The 20,656-nt window shown below is 42.6% G+C and overlaps 2 protein-coding genes across 4 annotated transcripts in view; both read right to left on the reverse strand.

Annotated features, from left to right (window-relative positions):
• The window catches only part of NEMP2 (nuclear envelope integral membrane protein 2), a 61,577-nt gene extending 59,064 nt beyond the window's left edge, over window positions 1–2,513 (reverse strand). For 2 of the 3 annotated variants that reach the window (XR_004539701.1, XM_033947216.1), the window contains exon 1: window positions 2,303–2,513. Coding sequence is in view for 1 of the 3 variants with exons in the window: in XM_033947216.1 (XP_033803107.1) it covers window positions 2,303–2,429 (127 nt within the window). In the remaining 2 variants the exon portion in view is untranslated. Of the gene's footprint in view, window positions 1–2,051; window positions 2,086–2,302 lie in introns of those variants that run through there. The other variant, XM_033947217.1, reaches the window with a different exon arrangement.
• An 8,189-nt stretch (window positions 2,514–10,702) lies between these two features.
• The window catches only part of MAIP1 (matrix AAA peptidase interacting protein 1), a 36,827-nt gene continuing 26,873 nt past the window's right edge, over window positions 10,703–20,656 (reverse strand). Inside the window, exons 4-5 of the mRNA XM_033944976.1 lie at window positions 19,942–20,092; window positions 10,703–11,081 (exon numbers count right to left, since the gene is read on the reverse strand). Coding sequence (XP_033800867.1) covers window positions 11,003–11,081; window positions 19,942–20,092 — 230 coding nt within the window. The 3' untranslated portion in view covers window positions 10,703–11,002. The remainder of the gene's footprint in view (window positions 11,082–19,941; window positions 20,093–20,656) is intronic.

Here is a 20,656-nt window from a genome sequence, read left to right on the forward strand (position 1 = left end):
GGACAGGCCGAACATACAGTTTTCTGTAAATTACGTGTGTAAGTGGGAGCCATCCCATGTCTCATCCATGTCTATGTCCCCTTGCAAATAGGCGCTATGGCAGATAGTCATGTATTTACATAATAGTGGCATACTGGCATATAAGCATGCGCATATAGGCTAATATTCAGAATATTTATGAGTGCAATGGGCACGTAAATGTTAGCAACTAAAATTTACAGAATTACCCTTTAAGAGCTAAATTCAGTAAATGATGCCACATTTGGGCACCGAAAAAAATAAGTGTGTGGCACAGTGGTTGGATCTACAGACTCAGCACCCTGGGGTTGTGGGTTCAAACCCCGCGCTGCTCCTTGTGACCCTGGGCAAGTCACTCAGTCCTCCGTAGCCCCAGGTGCATTAGATAGATTGTGAGCCCACGGGGACAGATAGGGAAAATGCTTGAGTACCCGATTGTAAAAACCGCTTAGATAACCTTGATAGGCGGTATATAAAATCCTAATAAACTTGAAAACTTGACACTATTTTATAAATGGTGCTCCAAGTTGTGCACCATTTATAGAATAACACTTAGCCAGAATGTTGGGCGCGAGGATTTATACCGACAAACCTGGTATAAATCTTTATGCCTCAATTAGGTGTGGATCAGCTGTATTCTATAACACTGTGCTCCTAACCCCCTTTTCAGACTCACACTCAAAAATGTAGGGGGTGTATCTTTATAGAAGTCAATTGTTGCAAATTAGTGCCAATAATTGTTAGCACCTAATTTTTGGTGCCAATTGGTTCATTATTCAATTAATCTGAATGAACAAATTGGACACGCCCCCAAATCTGCAAATACAATTTTGAACGCCATATCTAGAATTTGGAAGAAGTGTATAAAAACACTAGAGAGAGCATGCCTGCCCCCTCAAAAAAATAAAAATCAGAGATGCATTCTGCTGCCCCTGGGGGAAATGCAGGAAGAGGTATTACCATCGTCATACACATTTAGTAAGATGGTAGTGAAAGTTGGCATAACCTGTTTCAAATGAAAGGTTGATTATAAAGTCCAGTTAACAATCTAATGCATAGCTTATAGGAAAAGTAAAACCTAAGAAGGGCATAAACCTTAAACAGAATTCTGAAAGCGGCCAGGACAGATAGAAAAAGTGGCCTACCACAGTGTTAGACAAATTCCTAGCACCAAGTTGCCATGGTAACAAACAAACAAAAATCTAACCTGGTGCCTAAATTTTGCCAGCAGAACACATGGCAGCTGCAGAACACAGAGAATATCTAAGCATGCTCTCTACTCTTCACTCTGCCTCTATCCCACCACAACACCTCTGGCATGTGCACCCAGATACATTCTTCACCCCAGTCCCAGGCTTGTCACCGATTACAAGTGGAAGGAAAAAAGAGCAACTGTGTGTAAAGCTACAGCCTCCTCTGGCTGCCCTGGGCTGAATATAAAATTTGAATGATGCTCAGTATCTCAATATACAGAACAATGAAACATCTTACTAGGCAACCAAGGGCCCTTTGTCCTTACAGATTATTGGAGCTCTAATAGTGCCAAAATTATCAAAAACTGAAATAAGTTCTAGTTTAGAAATGCCACAACGACACTACTGTATATTGTCATTTTATCAATTTTTTAAATAGCATTTAGAAACAGAATCTGAAGTGTCATATTCAATATGATGAAGCCATCCCTGAAAGTACTTTATTCTTAACTACTCCAGTATTTATCCTAGGAGTGCTAAATAAAATAGAGTCGGCAAGATCTTCATTCATGTTGATACTAGGGTAGAAAAACATTGAAAACGGAATTCATGCTTCACTGTGTATTCTTCCTTTGCTTTCGGCTCTCAAACGCTGCATAAGGACACACACAAACCCTCTAACCATCAGTTTGAACTACATCTTTTAATTAATCGCAGATACTGCAACAAAGGATCCACAACAAGAGAACCAGCTTTTCAAAACAACTAGGAATACCTAAACCTAACACAAATGACCTCTCCCTGGATATACACCCCTTTTGCAATTAATGTAGTTGCCACCTGGTTAAGAATGTCTGCATTCTCCGTGGATAAACAGGCTAATCCTGCTGTCCAGGGAGAACCCCTGTAGTAACTTCGCTCTCCGCTAGGAAGAGACACTGAGCACGTCCTGGGTTTCCCATGCTGCTCGCACCCCTCTGGGATATGGAGTCCTGCAGTTTAAAGAAGACATGGCATGCCCGATGCAGAAAGTACCCTGCAAATCTATGTTCCTACTAGTAATGCTGGAAGCAGGAGGGATAGAGAGTGACCTGAGAGCTCTTGCGAGGTGGCGAAAGCAGTGCTAAACATAGCCATGACGACCAGAGGGCCCAGAGCCGCCGCCGGTACCGGCATCCTCATCCTCACATCAAGCCAGAGAGGCCGCAGCCGGCACATCAACGCGGGGAGCTCATAATGACCGCGCTTTTCCACCTATCGGGTCTGACGGGCTTTACTAGCGGAAGGCGGGGCTACCAAGGCCACAACTGGCTCTGAGGCAGAGGGCCTAAGGGGGCGGAAATATGGAATGCGCAAAATTCCAGAGTGGGGCGGAAGTGCAGGGGCGGGGCAGAGATAGTTGCGACTGCAGGACGTTAGTTAATCATCGCTAGTTAGAACAGGTTTAGGGGCATCTTGGATGGATCTGCATCGAAGTATAGCTTTCGTTTTCTTACAAAATGATTTAACATTTAGTTTATTGTTTTAAGGATAATTTCTTCTTGTCGTTTCTAGGGGTTCGATGACAGGATGCCGGCAAGAAGAGTCCAACCAATAGGAAGGAGATGCCAAGTTACCCAGTTCCAGCTGGAGATTTTGGGACAGTCCTGGTTTTGGAATTTACATCCCAAAGCAGTGTCTGATTTTGTCTAGTGCTTCAAATCCCATGATGTACCTGGATGGGGCAGTTAAATCCAGGTCTGACCTGTAATGTCTAGCTTGGATCTGGGCAACTTGACACCTCTGGGAGGTGTCACCAGAAACACTGGTTTATGCACCTAATATGGAATAAAGTACAGGAGGTACTTCAGCCCTCTACGTCATCATGTCTGTCTGTCCAAGTTAGATTGGAACCATCTATAAAATGTAAAAATGTACAGTACTGCATATGCCTTTCAGCACTATAGAAGTGATAAACACATAGGATGAACACAATATGGATATAATAGACAAAGCCCAGAAAACTAGACTCTGAAGAAGATATTTCAAGGATAAACATAAAACGCCATACAGATACATGTAAATAGATTATATTTTAGTTGGCATGGTGTGTAAATATTACGTATTTAGCCGCAATAGTAAACCTAGTATATGTGAATATACATAGGACGACTGATTTGGTATAAACATATGCATATAAGTAGGATGATTGATTATGGCATAATTATGCAGGTATTAATAACTCTTATTGTAACACCGCTACAGCAGCCCCTGTAACATTGTATAGAACCTATGTATTATTTATTTATTTTAAAAATTTCTTTACCGTTTAAAACTAAATGGTTTACATAATTTACATACATAATTTTGTAATACATAATAAAAGACACACAATCATCAGAAATCATATCTACAAACTACCATAACACCTCGCAAAAGCTCTTTGTAACTCTGTATTATAACACCTCTACAGAAGCTCATGCAAACTGCTCTGAATTGATGCCCCAGTCATTAGCGGTATAGAAGCTCAAAATAAATAGTAGTAGCAGTAGTAGACATTAAAGGAGAAATGTGTTCTGCTTCCTGATGACCACAAAACTGCCCTAGCAGCTGTTGCAGATAAAATAATGTACACCAGGGGTGCCCACACTTTTTGGGCTTGCGAGCTACTTTTTAAATGACCAAGTCAAAATGATCTACCAACAATAAAATTAAAAAAAAACACAAAGCACACTGTATGCATAGAAAATGTTAATCATCATTCCTATTCCAGGGTTTTTCAAAGAGGTCAAAGCAGATGACTCTAAGCACTATCACCTCAGTAACAACCATACAAAAATAGACAAATATACCCCCTCCCTTTTTACTAAACCACGATAACAGTTTTTAGCGCAGGGAGCTGCGCTGAATGCCCAGCGCTGCTCTCGACACTCATAGGCTCCCTGCGCTAAAAACCTCTATTGCGGTTTAGTAAAAGGGGACCTTAGTGTAAAATATAGACAGCAGATATAAATTCAGACACATTTTGATCACTAAATTTAAAATAAAATCATTTTCCCTACCTTGTCTGGTGTCATGAGTCTCTGGTTGCACTTTCTTCTTCTGACTGTGCATACAATCTTTCTTCCCTTCTTTTAGCCTGTATGCTTCTTCTCCTCCAGACCTCATTCCTTCCCCCCAACTTTTCCTTCCTCTTCCCTGCCCTTTCTTTCTCTCTGCCTCCCTTTCATTTTTTTCTGTTTCTCTTCTTTCCTTCTGTCTCCCTGCCTGCCCTTTTTCTTTCTTTCTCCCTGCCCTCCCCCAAGCCACTGCCACTGCCATTACTATCGGGGACCAGGACCCAAACGCCACCAATAACAGGCCCCAAGCTCTCCCTGCTTCGGCCAACCAGCATTCCTCTCCCCGACGTCAATTCTGCCGTCGTGAAGAGGAAGGCTGATCAGCCCAAGATCGTGATCAACCTATTGGGGGAAATGCTGCCGGGTCCTGCCTTCGCGGAAACAGAAAGTAGGCAGGACCCGGCAGGAACAAGAACAAATGCTTCACTAACCTGTCTCCCGCTTAGCCCGTAGCTAACACTTGCTTCAGGGCTCTCAACATGTGCGTGCAGGCTTCCCTTCTCCCCCCCCCTCCCCGGACATAACTTCCGGTTTCGGAGGGAAGAGAAGAGAAGCCTGTACGCACACGTTAGAGCCCGGAGCATAAGTTCGCTAGGGGCTGAAATCTCCAAGCCGGTTTTTTTTTGGGGGGGGGTTTAATGTTCAGCAGCGGCAGATGACAGCTGGGCGGACCGCCCAGCTAAAAGGCCCTAGGGAGAACACTGGAGAAGAAGGCTGATCGGCCCGTAGATCAGGACGGCAACACGAGTGCGATCGACTCGAGTTGCCTTCCTGAGCTACTGGTCGATCGCGATCGACGCGTTGGGCACCCCTGATGTACACAATAGCGCGAGATGTAGGAATTTTTTAATGATGAAAATGGTAGGGCGTGCAGAGGCTGGTTTGCTGGCTGCATTTCCCGGTCCCACTGTTGGGGGTTTCTCGTCTCTCTTGTGATCTTCTCCCAAGTTTTTCTGTGTGTGCAGGTGGTTCTTGCGGGCTCTCAGAGACATCTTTAGGGCAGACAGCCATGAGGTGAGCCTCCCCGAGGCAACGGACACACACCTCGTGGTGGTCCATGGCGCTATCTATCTGCTGCAGTCCGGGCATTTTCTAAAACTGGGTTTTTCTGCAGTCTTCTCGGTTGTCTGTTCTTTAGCCATTCTTCTCTTCTTCTTTTCTCTGTTTTTTTATGGAGAGCTTTGATCCAGCTGTTGGGAAGGGCGGATAGACTAAACTGGATTAGTGAGGGCCAACACAGGTATATATAGGACTATCTGCACATGCTTAGATGAGGCTCCCAAAAGCCTCACCTGAGCTCTGGGAGAGCAATTCCGAATTGGGAACGTTAGATGACATCACCAAAGTGTGACTGACTTAAACTGCTTGTGCAAGGAGAAGAAAATGTACTCGTAGGTGCTGGGAGAGCAGCAGGCGTCTCCTTAGTGACACGGCGACAAAATTCATCACCATTCCCGCCCCCGCAGATAACCACGGGAAATAATCCCATGTCATTTTCTAGTGTCTATTTCAATCTTGGTCCTTCTACACCAGCATTCTTCAAAGCAAAGCTTGCGGGTCAGTGGTTGTGCCCAATTATACTCTGATTCTTCCCTCTCTCCTTAAAGAATGACATGAAGATGGTTTCCCGCGGTTATCCGCGGGGACGGGGACGGTGATGAATTTTGTCACCGTGTCATTCTCTGCCTTAGCTGTCAATTCAAAAGCAGGATGTTGCACATGAGATATAGAAGAACAAGGGGGCCAAATGCTCCAAATGTACAGCAGAACACACTTTTGTACTCATTGGATGGGTCCTTATCTTTGCTGTACAATAGATAAATAGAGCCTTGAACTGAGTTGGAAAATTACTTAGGAAGTTTATGCACTAGCCAAATCTTTTTAGGACCCAGGAAAAAAAAAACATTGTTTCACACATTAGGTTTTTCCCTGTTAAAGGTCTGTTCATATGTCTTTCACATCATCTGTACATATGCATAATGTTTGTTTTCAGAAGCAAATGCAGGTGATTTATTTTTTCTAAGTATTTGTTTTAATGTCTTATATAGCTGATGTTACTTTAAAACTTGCCTAGGTGTATACTGATTCTGGACCATTGTAACGTACTGTTGATATGCATACCAGGGAATTATACTGTCCTCAATTGGCACAAAATGTAGCAGCATTTTGAGGGCCTGATGTAGACAGGGCAGGATTAACACTTTGCTAACTGATAGTCAAACACCTCATTCTCTCCCACCATCCATATTTCACCCATCTATCCCCCTACTTCTATAACTGCCGTACATTCCTGCTCTCTCCATGTATTTATATAGATTTGATAACCAACTTTGTGAAGATAGTCACCCAAAGTAGTGTACAGATATAATTTTACATGGAGGGGCATTTTTGAACAAAATGTCTAAGTCCAGTTTGGATATTTCCTGCAAGATGTCCAAAGTCAAAACCCAAACAGCTAGATATCCAAAATATATATATATATATATTTTTAAATCATCTACTTGGATATCTAGGCTTCTAGCACATCCAACTTTATATCCCATTTTTTACCATAGAAATATCCAACTTAGAAATAATAATAATTTTATTCTTATATACCGCCAAAGCCATGAAGTTCGAGGCGGTTTACAACAAGAAGTGCTGGACAATCAGCGAAGAGGTCACAATTCAAAGTCATCAATACAATCTTACATAATGAAAGAAGTGGAAAGCTATATAGTTCTTAAGGTTACTGGTTGGAATAGCAGAGCTATAAAAATTCTTAGTTTACAAATCGATTGAACAAACTCGTTTTGACCAATATTCTGAAATTGAAGTAGGTTGAAGAGAGCGTGATAACGTTACTCAGCCAATCGTTCCATTTGCTTCCCATGTCCAAATGCAGACCATTTGGACATGGGAGTGGCCACACAGATATACCAACAGAGCAGTGGGGCACTGCTGTGAATTTTACCTAAAGAGTACAGATGTACGTCTTACAATAAACCCCTTATAACTTATGGTGAGCCCTCCAAAACTCACCCAAAACCTACTATACCCATCTGTCTACCACCCCTATAGCAGAAGGCACTTATATAACAGTATATTAGGGTTTTGGTGGGCTCATACTTTCTTCCATAAATCTTATGGTTAAGAGTGGCTTATGGACTTGTCTCCTCCTCTCTATGCTTCACTAGCCTACTCATCTGGTTACTTAAGACATCTGTGTGGGCTTCTACTACGCTTTCCCATAGCAGATGCTGCTGTTCACGTTCATTCAGATCTTTGGGGAGTGGAAGGGGGGTCAGTGACCACTGAGGGGGGGAGGGAGGGAGTGTGTGTGTGTGTGTGTGTAGAGAAGGGGGTCATTACTTAACCACTGGAAGGATTATCTGGTCAGTTTGGACACCTTTTGAGTACTTAGATGCTTCTAAAACAGGTCTAGCTTGACATTTCCAAGTTCCATCTTCTAGGATGTCTTTGGAAAGGTTTAATTATTATAGCTGCAAAACATCCAAATCTAAGCCCGCCCATAGTCGGTCTCTAATACATCCCTTTACTAGTTAGAATTTCTGGAGGAAAAATTCCACAAAACATCTAAGTTTCTTTTTTCGAAAATTGGCACTTGGATGTTTTAACAAGAAAAACAATAATAATTAAATTAATAAATTAATAATTATACTTACAATTATAGAGAACATAACTGGGCCGATGATAGCTCACTAAATAAGTCACCAGCCTTGACAATATTTTTGGGCTTTTGATTGTGAGCGCTTGAGATCCCTGGTTCGTCTCTATATTATATATGACAGTATTTACAGCCTTGTATGATAGCCTAATCCTAAGGATTTTAGTGAGATCCACAACTTTTGGAAAGTGATATTAACAAGAAAAACATCCAAGTGCCAACTTATTTGGGTTTTGTTTTTTTTTTAAAGATGTTTTAAAATTTTGAAAATGCCCGATAGGCACCTTATGTTGTAGTAACAGTGAAGTGAACTTGGAATAATATGACTGTTTTGGTATCATATACACTCAACACAATAGAATAATCATAATAGAAATATGGTATTCACAATGTTAGCACAACACAGATTAATAGCTTTGGTGACTATGGTTCAGATTGCACTCTCCCATCATCTGTCGACCCTGCTGCTTTCTATTGACTTCTCTGCAGTGTTTGACTTTGTGGATCATACTCTGCTCTGAAGGACATTGGAGTTACACACATGGTCACAATCTTATTTGGCATATCACTGCTATTGCATCTCTTGGTGCGATACCATATCTGGCCCATGTCCTCTGACCTGTGGAGTACCTCAGGATTCTCTCTTGGTCCCTACTTTAATATCTTTTTGTGCCCATGGCAGCCCTCATCTCCAACCTAGGCTTTGTCCCTTTCATTTACATGCTAGAGTTACTTGTAAAATTGGAAAGGATCCCATAATGGATTGAATCCAGGAGGATGAAAATTAACCTTCTTAAGCTTAAAGCCATGATCTTTGCTTGACATACTCCTACATCATCAATTGATTCTATTTCATGGGCACCCAGATAAATATTTCAGAATCCATCAAGAATGTGGGTGTCATCATAGACAATAAACTTTCATTTCATTTGCATATTTCCTCAGAAGTGGGTAAGTCCTATTGGTTACGTTATTTCTTTCTCTATAATATAACCAAAATCTGACCTTCTCTGACCACACCATCAAAACCTTTATCTACACCCTTAACACATCTTGCCCAGATTACTGTAACTTGCTTCTCACAGGTCTTCCACGTCACTATCTCCCCCCTTCAATCCATTCAAAGTTCTGTTGCATGACTTATATTCTGCCAGATACGCTGTGCTTACATCACCCCTCTCCATAAGTCATGTCATTGGCTCCCTATCCATTTCCACATACAGTTCAAACTCCTTTTTATTGAATTACAAGTGCATTCTCTCTGCATCTCCTCAATCTCTCCCCCCTATATGCCGCTCCAGGAACTCTGTTCATTGGGCAAGTCTCTCTTATCTTACTCTTCTCCTCCGCCAGCTCGAATACATTCCTTTTCTCTTGCTACATCATTATGCCTAGAACAGACTGCTCAAAATCGCCATTTTGAGCCAATCAGGGCCTTAGGCTCCTCCCACTGTATCACAAGATGCATTGGGAGGGGGAAGGCCCATCATTTGCAGCACACGGCCCTGTAGGCAGGAGGGAGTGAGCTTCCCTCCTGTCGATTTCGCAGCAGAAGGTATGGGGGTGTTGGATGATGTTGGGGGTATTCTATGGTGTCAGGTGATATGTGTGTGTGGGGGGGGGGTTTCCATGATGGGTGGTGTCAGGTGATGTGGGGTGGGTGTTCTATGATGTCGGGTGGTGTTGGGTGATGTGGGGGGTCAAGGAATATTGGGGGAGGGGTGTAAGACTCTGCAGCTCAGCAGATTCTGGCAGGGGGAATCCCAATCAGCTGAGCCGGTAGGAATCCCCAAAACTGGCTCAACTGATGGGGATTCCGCAGCTACGATCAGCTGATGGCAAGCCCTCAATGTGTTATTATTGCCCCCATCTCTAGGTGATGGGAGGGGGCTGGTGACCACTGGGTGACTGCTAGGTGACCTCAGAGAATAGTTAAGCTCTGGAATGCATTGCCAGAGGTTGTGATAAGAGTGGATAGCATAGCTGGTTTTAAGAAAGGTTTGGACAATTTCCTGGAAGAAAAGTCCATAGTCTGTTATTGAGAAAGACATGGGGGAAGCCACTGCTTGCCCTGGATCAATAGCATGGAATGTTGCTACTCTCTGGGTTTTGGCCAGGTACCAATGGGCTGACCCAATAAGGCTATTTTTATGTTCTTGGTCCTTAGAGCTCTCCGGGGACAGGAACATACCTGCTATACACAAATGAAACTCACCTTGAGCTACTATTAAAAGGCATAAGGTAAATCCAAATCTCTCTTTTCTATTTGCACTGCATATCAGTAAAGTCCTTTTAGCTTTGGACAGCCACTCTGACTGAATATTAATTTTCCTTTTGAGTGACTGAGCTGCCTGCTGGTTGGAGATATGAAAAATACAGTAGTTAAGGCCTTGAATTTTTTCTCTCTCACCCTAAAGGACCCCACCGATAGGAGACATAAGGTGCCTGTCCCTACCCAAATTAATACCTTGGAACTTGTTCCGGAAGTAGCCCAAGGGCTACATAAACGTCAAAACATGCAGTTTATTGAAAAAGAAAGTACCAGAGATGTAAATAATTTCTTGGTGCTGGCAATGATCAAACAATGATCCCAATGTGAATGTAATAGCTTTGGCATACACTCTTTGGTGCATTGTATAAATGCCAAAGAATAAACAAGATTAAAAATATAGAAACAGAAAAAAAAAAAATCTGTAACTTCTCCCATGCAAAACAGAACCATTATAGTCTTTTATAACTTCTTTACTTTCCTTGACCATTAGACATCTACACGGGTTATGACCATAAATCTTCATTTGTTAAAAACATGTACAAATACTTTTAGCATTAAATATTTTCAGACAAAGTCTGCAATACATTTTCTGGTCCAATGTGCTATGTACTGTATGCAAAATTATTCAAAAGCATCTGTTGAATGAAAAATACGAAATTGGCCCACAAAACTAGCTTCCAACATGGAGATACTTGGCCGTGTTTCCAGTTTGCCGTTCTTACTGCAGCAGTCCAGAATAGCAAAGACAAGAAGTTCATTCTAAAATCTTTGAATGCTCAATACGTGTAATAATCCAGTGTGGTTGCACTCCTTGAGTAAACTCCCTATGAAACCTGAAAGAAAAACCAAAGCAAAAGATGTTAAAATGTTAAAAGATGAAAATGTAAAAAAAACCCCAAAAACAACAACAAAACTATAAAACAACTGTCTCTTGGCTCCGAATTAGATAGAAATAATTGGACCCATATTCAAAGGGGTTTATACATTTCAGAAGCAACCACTAAACTCTTTAACCATCAATTTTCAGTGGCACACTATGGATAGCTGGTGTTATTCAGCCATTATTCATATAGCTATGTGGAGTGAAGGAGTAGCCTAATGGTTAGTCCAGTAGGTTAATAACATGAGGAACTGGGTTTGATTCCTACTGCAGCTCCTTGTGGTCCTAGGCAAGTCACTTAACCCTCCATTGCCCCAGGTACAAAAAGAAAGTACCAAACCTGCATATAATATATGTCAACTGCTTTGGCTGTACCCACAGAAAGGTGACATATCAAATCTATGACCTTTAAGTTAGGAGAGCATAAAAGTTGTCTTAACTTAAACCACAAAGGGGTCAAGTTTCATCACTATCCATTTAGCTAGTGGTGGTCAGTGGTTTATAAGATTATTCAGGACTGTCGACACTTCAATGGGTAATGGCACTGACTATATGAAAAGTATTTAAATGCTGTGGCCAACATTTAAAAAACACTAACCTGAAAATTTATAGTTTGAATTTCTATCAAAGTAAAACCACCAAGGGGCAAACACACTAAATCTAAAAATCCATACGTTAGTGTCTCCAAATTGTTTTTACAAACCCGTATAGGAGATACTGTCAACAATTACTTTAATTAATACAAAGCCAAAACCTTAAAGCTCCACAAGTTGCAACTAACAGATTTAATACCACTTTAAAGTAAAGACTTGTTTACTCTTTGTACACAAGGGAGAAAAATCATCTGTATCTAGAATTTCTAACATGGTGGCCACAATAAAAATTGGGTTTTTTTAAAATCACAAAGCAAAGTTTTTAAAATCAAACCAAATTTTGCTTTCAGAAAACAGGATACCGTTTGCACTCAAGAAGAAAAGCTGACCAAGTCCACTTTGTTACTTCACAAGACTTACAACACCTGGACACGGCCTGTTTTTATTCCAAAGACTGAAAAAAGGTGAATTGAACAGGTATGGCTATGACCTGATTATTCTAAATCTTTAGGACACAGAAGCTATGAATCAGTACATAGCCCATTTCTGCTATGAAGAGCTAATTTAAAAGAAAACTACTACACTTTCCCAAGGCCTGTGCAATGCTTCACGTGTAGAGAAAGACACAGGGTCAAAGTTTGTCCCAATCCATACTGGCTCCGTTTCCATCCCCATGAGCTCTGTTCCTGCAGACTTTGTCCTCATTTGCACAAGCCTCGAACAATTAATAAAAACTCATAGAAACATGATGGCAGATAAAGGCCAAATGGCCCATCTAATCAGCCCATCTGCAGTAACTATTATCTCTTCCTCTCATACTACTTTATGCAATATGAGAAAAATAAGGGGAAGATTTTGCTGGCTCATTTGATAGTTCATCTAAGAAGCAAATGAATGCCCCATAATTCTGATGCTCTTATACATTTATTGTGCCAAAAGTACATGACTGGTCATTCTGTAAGACAAAATTTGTTGAACAGACAAAAATTAAAATACTGGAAAAAATGTTTATGCAGTCCTCCACTAAAAAGCATGCTTACAGCATATCCTCTATTCTCTTCTAGACTTTGGTAACAAGACAGAATTGTGTGTATTCTGAAAAAAGAATACTGAGATTTATATATATTGTAATAAAACAGAATGTGTCATAAAAAGACCATATGGCCTATCCAAGAGTTAGGGAAACTTTTAAAATCAGAAGACCACATCCCATTTCAGAGGGATCTCATAAAGCCACCTATTATATTTCAGAGGTCAAAAGTGTATATATTCAGCATTTATCCCAGGACAGGCAGACAGCATATTCTCACAGAGGGGTGACATCATCCACTGTTTATAAATCACAAATAGAGCCTTCCATTTCAAACCAGTTTTGGTATATCCATCCCAAAGATTCAATTGCCTATGTTTCTACATCATAAGAACATAAGAAGTTGCCTCCGCTGAGTCAGACCAGAGATCCATCTCGCCCAGCGGTCCGCTCCCGCGGCGGCCCATCAGGCCCATTGCCTGAGCAGTGGTCCTTGACTATTTTTATAATCTATCTCTACTCCTATCCCTATCCTTAATTCTTATCTGTACCCCTCAATTCCCTTGTTCTCTAGGAACCTATCCAAACCTTCTTTGAAGCCATGTAACTTGTTCTGGCCTATCACAGCTTCTGGAAGTAAGTTCCACATATCCACCACCCTTTGGGTGAAAAAGTACTTCCTAGCGTTTGTTCTAAACCTGTCTCCTTTCAATTTCTCTGAGTGCCCCCTTGTACTTGTGCTTCCCCATAATCTGAAAAATCTGTCCCTGTCCACTTTTTCTATGCCTTTCAGGATCTTGAAGGTTTCTATCATGTCTCCTCTAAGTCTCCGCTTCTCAAGGGAGAATAGCCCCAGCTTTTTTAGCCTGTCAGTATATGAGAGGTTTTCCATACCCTTTATCAGTTTAGTTGCTCTTCTCTGGACTCCCTCGAGTACTGCCATGTCTTTCTTGAGGTGCGGTGACCAATACTGGACACAGTACTCCAGATGTGGGCGCACCATTGCGCGATAAAGTGGCAGGATGACTTCCTTTGTCCTGGCCATGATGCCCTTCTTAATGATTCCAAGCATTTTGTTTGCTTTCCTTGAGGCTGTGGCGCATTGTGCCGATGCCTTCAGTGTTGTATCAACCATTACCCCCAGGTCTCTTTCAAGGTTACTTACCCCCAGCAGTGATCCCCCCATTTTGTAGCTGAACATCGGGTTCTTTTTTCCTACATGCATGACCTTACACTTCCCTATGTTAAAACTCATTTGCCACTTATTGGCCCACTCTTCCAGTGTCGTCAGATCCTTTTGGAGATTTTCGCAGTCTTCCGTTGTTTCAACCCTGCTGTATAGTTTGGTGTCGTCTGCAAATTTAATGACCTCGCATTTTGTTCCCGCCTCCAGGTCATTTATAAATATATTGAAAAGGAGCGGTCCCAACACCGACCCCTGCGGCACCCTGCTCGTGACCCATTTCCAATCTGAATAGTGACCCTTCACTCCAACCCTCTGTTTTCTGCCTGCCAGCCAGTTTTTGATCCATCGGTGGACCTCCCCTTGTACCCCGTGGTTCCATAGTTTCTTAAGCAGTCTTTCGTGTGGTACCTTGTCGAAGGCCTTTTGGAAGTCAAGGTAAATGATATCTATGGATTCCCCTTTATCCACCTGTCTGTTCACCCCTTCAAAGAAGTGTAATAAGTTAGTGAGGCATGACCTACCCTTCAGAAGCCATGCTGACTTGATTTAAGCTGTCCATTGGCTTCGATGTGTTCACAGATGCTGTCCTTGATCAGCGCTTCCATCATCTTTCCCGGGACCGAGGTCAAGCTCACCGGCCTGTAGTTTCCCGGGTCGCCCCTCGAACCCTTCTTGAAGATTGGCGTGACATTTGCTATTTTCCAGTCCTCTGGGATCTCTCCAGTTTTTAAGGATAGGTTGCATATTTGTCGAAGTGGCTCTGCTATTTCGTTCCTCAGTTCCTTGAGTACCCTTGGGTGAAAGCCGTCTGGACCTGGTGATTTGTCGCTCTTTAGCCTGTCTATCTGCCTGAGGACATCCTCTTGACTTACCTCTAGTTGGGCCAGCTTATCTTCCTGATCACCATTTACGATCTCTTCTGGTTCCGGAATGTTGGTTGTGTCCTCCCTCGTGAAGACTGACGTGAAGAACTCATTTAACTTGTCAGCCATCTCTTTTTCCTCTTTTACCACCCCCTTTCTGTCTCCATCGTCCAAGGGTCCCACTTCCTCCCTTGCTGGTTGCTTCCCCTTAACGTATCTGAAGAACGATTTGAAGTTTGTTGCTTCCCCCGCTAATTTCTCTTCATATTCTCTTTTTGCTTTCCTAACCACTCGGTGGCAATCTTTCTGGTGTTTTTTATGCTCCTTTAGATTGTCCTTTGATTGATCCTTTTTCCATTTGCTGAACGATGCTTTCTTGTCACTTATCGCCTTCCTCACTGCATTTGTTATCCACACTGGGTTTTTCGTTCTGTTTTTTTTTGCACCCTTTCCTGAACTTGGGGACACACAGGTTCTGTGCTTCGTGTACCACGCCCTTGAGTAGGGTCCAGGCTTTTTCTACGGACTCCGTCTTCCTTGCGTTGTTGAGTTTCTTTCCCACCATTTTCCTCATGGCATCATAATTTCCTTTTCTGAAGTTGAGTGTTGTCGTTGCGGTCCTTTTCACCTTCGATGATACAATTTCTAACCTGCACTGGATCGTATTGTGATCGCTGTTCCCCAGTGGGCCTAGTACTGCCACCTCCTTTGCGGGTCCCCCTAGTCCATTGAAGATTAGGTCAAGAGTGGCATCTTCCCGTGTTGGTTCCATGACCAGTTGTTCCAAGAAACAGTCCCTTGTGGCTTCCAGGAATTTGGCCTCCCTTGTGCAGTTTGAGTGCCCGATACTCCAGTCTTTCCCAGGGTAGTTGAAATCCCCCATCACCATCACCCTTCCGCTTTTGCTTACCTGCCTCAGTTCAGCTTCCAGGTCTTGGTCGATCTCTTCCGATTGCCCAGGTGGTCGATAGTACAGACCTAATTTCATGTCTGTTCCAGATCCTCCCGGTAGCTTGACCCATAGTGATTCTAAGCCATCAGCCCTTACTATTGTTTCAATCTTGGTTGAAGGTATGGATTCCTTTATGTATAGCACTATTCCTCCACCCTTTTTGTGTGTCCTGTCCCTCCTGTAGAGTTTGTACCCTGGTATGGCCACATCCCATTTGTTGTCATCAGTCCACCACGTTTCTGTGACTCCAATTATGTCTAAGTCCTTTTTGCTGGCTATGACTTCCAGCTCTCCCATTTTGGCCCTCAGGCTCCTAGCATTGGTATATAGACAAAGTAAGTCCCGGTTGGTTGCCTTCCCTGCTGATTTTCCTCGTGGCCTGGTGCTCCTGCCGTCCCCCTCATGGGCTGCTGGACCTCGAGCCTCGCCTTGGTCATCCTCCTCCTGTGGTGCGCCTGTTTCGTCCTCAGCCTGATTACCCATTTTTGGTTGTCCCTCTGGTTCCGGTTGCTCTCTGTTATTACTGCCCACTAGTTTCCTCTGCTCCCTGGGCCCCTGCATAGCGTTCTTAGGTCCTTTTTCCAATAATTTCCACTCAGTCCCGAGCCCCTGCATAGCGTCCTTAGGTCCTTTTTCCAATAATTCCCACTCAGTCCCGAGCCCTTGTTTACAGTGTCCTTTTGGAAGGTAATTGGATTGTCTTTTAGACATGGGTATCAAAGAGAACCTAAACTGTGTAGTGGATGAACACGAAAATAAGTGTCTATTAAGATGTTGGAAATGTTCCTTGATGCCAGCAACGATGGATGAATCTGTTGCAGTAACAACAAGATGCCTGAGCTGATCTCATAATGGAAGGACATCACAGATGGTAGGACAAACAAGATCAGCAAACAAGACTCTTGTTGCCACATCAAAGGCAGATAAGGTACAAATGAAGCCATTTACTGTAGCTAATTTAAATCCAAGAGCAGCTTCTGCAGTTTTTTTTAAATAATTGAATTCAGTTGCTAATTATCCAAGATGCGTTTTTACATATTGATACTAGTCTCAAGTTTTTAGAGAATGGCATGGGGACAAAGTCAGTCCCTGTCCCCAACCTGCGGTTACCTTTCCCCATGTCATTCTCTAATAAGGATCAGCCTATATAGGGCAAGCTAGAAGTCTACTATGGGGAGAGGGGGAACACTGCTGTCTTAAGGACTCCTCTAGACCAGGGGTTCTCAACCTAGTTGTTAGGACATACCCAGCCATTCAGGTTTTCAGGATATCCACCATGAATATGAATGAGATTTGCATACAATGGAAGGAGTGCATGCAGATTTATAACATGGTAGATAATGGCAGGTAAAAATCTGAACCCATCCAGCCTGCCCAACAGCCACACTCATCCTCGATTCATGATTACAGCAGCAGCGAATGTGGTATAAGAATACTTGATCCTGATCTTTCTTTGCTACATTTTGGAACATGGACCTTAGAAGTCTACTCGGCATAGTCCTTCTGTTTCAACTACTGGATTTGCTACCAAAGCCCTCTCCAACTTATCCCAATCTGTGTTTTCATATACAGCACACAGACTGTAGAAGTGCACCCAGTGCTGTCCTTACATTCCAACTATTGCAGTGTCGTTGACGACCTCTCCAGTGCATCATAATTTGTGTTGCCATATACAGAGCACAGATTGTAGGAGTCTGCCCGACACTGGACTTAGTTCTTCACAGCTGGAGTTTAAGCATTACTCAACATACATGCAGTCAGTTAAGCTTTGTTTTTTTATACCATTCATTTTCTAATTAGGGATCCTGTGTTCATCCTTTGCCTTTTTGAATTCCATCATTGTTTTCATCTCCGTCATCTTCCTTGGGAGGGCATTCCAGGCATCCATCACCCTCTCCATGAAAAAGAATTTCCTGACGTCACTCCTAAGTCTACCATCTTGCAACCTCAATTCAAATCTTCTAGTTTTACTGTTTCCCCTGTCTCTGGAAAAGATTTGTTTCTAAATATTAAATAAGTTTCACGTATATAAATGTCTGTATCCCATCTCTCCTATCCTTTCTTGTCTCTAAGTTATACATATTCAAGTTTTCCAGTCTCTTCTCATACATCTTTTGATGCAAGCCTAATACCATTTTTGTCACCTTTTTCTAAACTGTTTCAAGTTCATGCATATTTTCTGTGGTGCGAGGAGCAGGGAAACAAAATGCTAGATTCACTAAAGCCCCCTTAACTGTCTGATCCTGTTCCGTTCCATTTCTGAGTCTTACTGGGCGACCCACTCACTAAAGGCTCCCCATGCAAATCATCTAATCGTAAACATGCCCACAAGCAATCCCACGGATCGCTGAAGACCAATCACAACGTATGCGCAGACCATCATTGATGGCTGTACATGCGATCCACGCATGCGCTGCTCTCCTGCACCTGCGAGGTCAACGGTTGAAGAAGTAATGGCAGGCAAGCAAGGCAAAGGCAGACTCGCTGCAGCCTCTAAAGAAGCAGAGGGGGAACTACCAGATTACAGAACTGAACACGAAACCCACCCCGACTCTCCTGCTCTCTGCTGCCCTTCCACGCAGTGCGAGCCCGTGGTTTTAAAGCGGGGCTGCACTGCGGGGAAGGGTGGCATAGAGCAGGAGAGTCGGAGCGGCATTTTCCCCCAAAGACTCAGCAAACTTGCTGCTTGAATACAGGAGGCAGGCAGGGTGGCAGTGAGTAGAGTTTTTTAAGCACGTCTTAACTCCCCCATGGACTGTTGTTTCTGCTTAAAAAATGCACTGAGGTGGTCTGGCTCCTCCACATAACGCACACATGGCTGCCCCACATTACACAAAAAAGTAGAGTTTCTCGTATCCATGGTCAGCTGGCAAGCAGGGAGTTTCAGGGCTGCAGGGCTGGTATTTCAGCGCAGGAGTGAGCAGGAAAGGAGTGAGTGACTGGTCCTCACCAGTCGTTTGGTTTCAGATCGGCCAGTCGGTGTGCCTGAAAAATGTTGGTGAATCGCTGCCTTGCTAGATTTGCATGCCATTTCCCTCATTTGAATGCGCGGATCGGATTGGGTGCGGACAGGATCGGCCAGGTTAGTGAATCGGGTCGGGTCGTAAAGGGGTCGCAAACTGATCAGTACACGATTGATTTGCTTAGTGAATCTAGCCCAAAGAATCCACAGAAGCAGCAAAGCCACAGTGTAGAAGTAAAACAAAACTCTTAATGGTTTATTTCAAACAAATATACACAGAAGCTTGTTTTCTTCACAGGATTGGAAACTCTATAGTTCAGTTCCAATCATCAAAAGGGACTGTGTCCTGCTAGGTTACAAAACATTAGGGTGCATAGGAGTATCAGCATTAAACAAAGGCCTGGCTCCTGCCAGTCCACAAAAGTCACAAATTGCACAAGGTTGCAATGAGAATGTTCTCATCTTGGCCAGCCTTCTGGTCTTTTACGTATAGGTCGAGGAGGCATACTCAGTAGGGCTATTCCTTCCTGCTCTGCTCTTGGATGAATCATGCCCTCCCTGTTAAGTACTCTACAGTGATCCTGTGAGGAAGTGGCTTGGTTGAGACCCACTGTTCTAGAAGAACACAGTTCAAAGGGCAGTCATGACTATTGAGTGCTGTGAAGAGTTGTGAATGCAGTGATGGGAAATTTAACAGCAAGCCTCTGGGGTAGTACTGCCAAACTACTACACAATCATGCTCATGCTTCGAACTAAGCCGCAATAAATTTTTACACTTTTTTTTTCTTCTGGGGATTGGGGGAATATTCTTTTCCACTGGCAAATACTGGGCTAGATTTACTAACCTGCATTAATGTACATTATTTAACATAAGTCCCATCATTGTCAATGGGGTCCATATGCTAGGACAAAATCTTGTACCAGAAAAAAAAAAAACCTTGTACTATAACTATTGCAAATTGTAACCTGTTAACTGTATATTATGCATGTTAACCTGTAACTCATCCTGAGCTCTTTGGATTGACGGGATAGAAAATGAATTAAATAAATGTGCAATAATGCAGGTTAATTAGCCTGTTTGTATATATAGTTTACCAGTTTAATAACAAATATTCCATATAGTTAAAAAATAAAACTATCCTTGATTAGGAGTAAGCAAAAAGAACATGATTTTCAGTCAAATTGCAGAAAAGAACTTAGGGAAGGACAGCTGACAGCCGCACTTACTCGTAATCAGCAGTAAGCAGCCGTTTAGTTTCTTTAACATTTTCATCTCCAATCACAATCTGGAAAACTTTTGTCCCATCGGGAGTTTCATCAGGAAGATCGGCACTGGTTAGATACCAAAAGCGCATTAAGATACTGACATATTTCCTTCCTGTAAGGGAGAAAGAAAACACTACATGAGTTTACAATAGAACGTGTACCACATTCAGGTTTTATAGAAACATGATGGCAGATAAAGGCCAAATGGCCCATCTAGTCTGCCTATCCGTAGTAACCATTATCTCTTTCTCTGTCCGAGAGATCCCGCGTGCCTATCCTAGGCCCTTTTGAATTCAGACACAATCTCTGTCTCTACCACCTCTTCCGGGAAACTGTTCCATGCATCTACCACTCTTTCTGTAAAAAAGTATTTCCTCAGATTATTCCGGAGTCTATCACCTCTTAACTTCATCCTGCCCAAGGTATCTTATAAGCTTATCGCAAATTGTGACAAGTTAGCAAAATAGCGGGGAAAGGGTCATTCAGGCAGATGAATATTGGAGCGCTCATTTGACTGTATGTGATGCATTTTTAATCTGGGTTGAAAGAGTGCGAGAACCACCTAGCAGTACTACAGTTAGGCTTTTGAATAATGCAAGTAAATTCAATCACGTAACGCCATTGCTAAAACTGGTAGCCAACTACATTGGCTACCAGTTTATCATATACAATTTAA

The sequence above is a fragment of the Geotrypetes seraphini genome, chromosome 5 (assembly GCF_902459505.1).
Source record: "Geotrypetes seraphini chromosome 5, aGeoSer1.1, whole genome shotgun sequence".
NCBI classification, from domain to species: domain Eukaryota; kingdom Metazoa; phylum Chordata; class Amphibia; order Gymnophiona; family Dermophiidae; genus Geotrypetes; species Geotrypetes seraphini.